Source organism: Nannospalax galili, unplaced genomic scaffold (assembly GCF_000622305.1).
Source record: "Nannospalax galili isolate Female #2095 unplaced genomic scaffold, S.galili_v1.0 scaffold886, whole genome shotgun sequence".
Classification (NCBI taxonomy): Eukaryota; Metazoa; Chordata; class Mammalia; order Rodentia; family Spalacidae; genus Nannospalax; species Nannospalax galili.
In genome coordinates, this window is record NW_008355971.1 from 2734259 (window position 1) to 2737094 (window position 2836).

The window sequence follows — 2836 nt, forward strand, 5'->3', positions numbered from 1 at the left end:
GGTAACTCTTCTCCTAAAAGATGAATTGTATCAAGCTATTTTCAAAACAATAAGAGTTGGGTGTGGTGGCACACCCCTTTAATCCCAGCACTTGGGAGGTAGAGGGATGCAGATCTCTGTGAGTTCGAGGCCAGCCTGGTCTACATAGTGAGTTCCAGGACAGCTGGGGCTACAAAGAGACCCTGTCTCAAAAAGACAAAAAAAAGAGGGGGGCTGGAGAGATGGCTCAGCGGTTAAGAGCACTGACTGCTCTTGCAGAGGACCCGGGTTCGATTCCCAGCACCCACATGGCGGCTACGAACCGTCCTTAACTCCAGTTCCAGGGGAATCTGACGCCCTCCTCTGACCTCCGTGGCACTGCACGACATGAGTGCACTCATACATGCAGGCAATACACTCATACGCATAAAATAATAATAATAAAATCAAATATAAAAAAATACTTAAATATAAAACAGGCAAGAAATTAAATGTTAACTATAATTTCAAAGGATCATATAAATACGAAGCTGGGTATAGAAGACTCTAGCTGTGATACGCCAGATTTTAAGATTTTGGGAGGGTCTTTTTGAGACAGGGTCTCCCTGTAGCCCCAGCTAGCCTGAACTCACTGTGTAGACCAGGCTGGCCTTGAACTCAGAGAGATCCACCTGCCTCTGTTTCAGGAGTACTGGGATCAAAGGTGTGCACCACCACACCCAGCAAGATTTTTTTTTTTTTTTGAGACGGTCTCTCTGTAGCCCAAGTTGGCCTTGATCTCACAAAGATCTGCCTGCTTCTGCCTCCCAAGTGCTGGATTAAAGGCACGTGCCACCATGCCCAGTGTTTGTGTGGTGTGCGTGTGTGTTCACGTTTATATGCATCATGTGTGTGCAGAGACCAGAAGAGGATGTCAATCCCCTAGAACTGGAGTTACAGATGGTTGATCCACCATGTGAATGCTGGGAACTGAACCTCGGTCCTCTGCAAAAGCAGTAAGCACTTTTAATCACTAAGCCATCTCTCCAGACCCAATACTAAAAATTTTAAGAGCATATAGTCAATGACCCAAAACCACCATGACATCATAATCTGGTTCAAAGCCCTGAAACCTTTAATTTTATTTCTCTGTTTTGAGGCAAGTAAAATAATACCAGCTGCTGCCATCACCATCTTGGGAAGAGAAGTGGGAGAGGAGCCCACGCTGTCACCCACATCCAGCAGCCAGGCCACCAGCAAGGGAAGATGTTTGCTTCCGCCAAGCTCACCCACACCCCTGCTCTGATCTGAGCTGGATTCAGAGTTGCATTTAGACAAATATCTTCATCAGTGTTATCTGGACAGAGGCTAGGGCTGGAGAGAGCTCTGCAGTATTTAATGGGTCCGGAATGTGTCACGTGATCTGATGGGACTTTCAGACCAGGGCAATCAGCAGAAAATTGATACTGCCAAGTTTGTTGGTGTAAGTGCTGCAGCGGTAGGAACCGCTGGTTCTGGTGCTGGTATTGGAAGTCTTTGGCAGTCTTATCATTGGTTATGCCAGAAACCCTTGTGGAAGCAGCAGCTGCTCTCTTGCTATCCGGGGGTTTGCCTTGTCTGAAGCTGTGTGTCTCATTTGTTTGATGGTTGCTTTCTTGATCTTGTTTGTCATGTAACAGAAATTATGGCCTGAAATGTAGTACTTACAGACAATTCTGTGTATCTTACTGTGATTCTGAAAATGTAGCGTTGGTGTCAATGGAAATGTACGATACTTACAAACTCATTCCATTAAAGATGAAAACTTAAGAAAAATTACTACCATAATAGAACTTGGATTGCATAATTATTAAAACCTGAAAAGGCAAAAATGTGAATAAGAATAAGCATAATAAAGCAAAACAGCTAAAATTGGGTGTTATTTTTATTTTTTATTTATTTATTTATTTTTCTTTGAGCTGAGGACCGAACCTAGGGCCTTGCACTTACTAGGCACGCTCTCTACCACTGAGCTAAATCCCCAACCCCCTTGAGTGGTTTTTTTTTTTTTTGAGACAGGGTCTCCTTGTAGCTCCAGCTGTCTTGGAACTCACTATGTAGACCAGGCTGGCCTCAAACTCACAAAGATCCACCTGCCTCTGCCTCCCAAGTGCTGGGATTGTTTGTTTTTTTTTTAATGAATAAAATCATCTTGTAAGCAGGAAAATAGTCTGGATGCTTTCTTGGCTTTAAAAAGTATTAGGTGGGGCCAGGCGTGGTGGCACACGCCTTTAATCCCAGCACTTGGGAGGCAGAGGCAGGCAGATCTTTGTGAGTTTGAGGCTAGCCTAGTCTACATAGTTCTAGGACAGCTGGGGCTACAAGGAGACCCTATCTCAAAAAAAGACCAAAAAAAAAAAAAAATAAGTATTAGGTGATACACAGTTTTACATATGCGGGCGCTTTATTTCCATAGGGGCTCTGATTTCTCAACATAATATTGCATAATACATGTTTACTGAGAAGCCCTGGGACTACTAGGTCCTCAAGACCTCTTAAAGAAAATGAGGTGGGTGTGCATACTCAGGACATCTGATGAACCCAGAGGTGGTGATCATAAAGAACAAATGAGCCTAAAACAGCCGAGACTGGAAACAAAGCACATTTTATGTAACTTATAATAAAAAAAACAGTATTATCAAACTTGAAACATAGCAAATTAGAGCATGAACTTATTTATGATTACAAGTGCAATGAAATGTTAATAGACAAGTACAATATGAAAAGAATGGACTTTGGGGATGGAAAACTCCCACTTTATCTGACCAGTGTATATTCAGGATTAAAAGAAATCTATGTAAGTTAACACTGTGGATTTTAAAGTACACTGGAATATTAG

General features: G+C 42.6%; 1 protein-coding gene and 1 pseudogene across 1 annotated transcript in view; both read left to right on the top strand.

Moving 5' to 3' along the window:
- Positions 1-1254, top strand: part of LOC103750752 (zinc finger protein 546) — a 39966-nt gene extending 38712 nt beyond the window's left edge. The window contains exon 7 of the mRNA XM_017803424.2: positions 1118-1254. Coding sequence (XP_017658913.1) covers positions 1118-1125 — 8 coding nt within the window. The 3' untranslated portion in view covers positions 1126-1254. The remainder of the gene's footprint in view (positions 1-1117) is intronic.
- LOC103750751 lies at positions 1225-1665 on the top strand (annotated as a pseudogene).
- The last annotated feature ends 1171 nt before the right edge of the window (positions 1666-2836 follow it).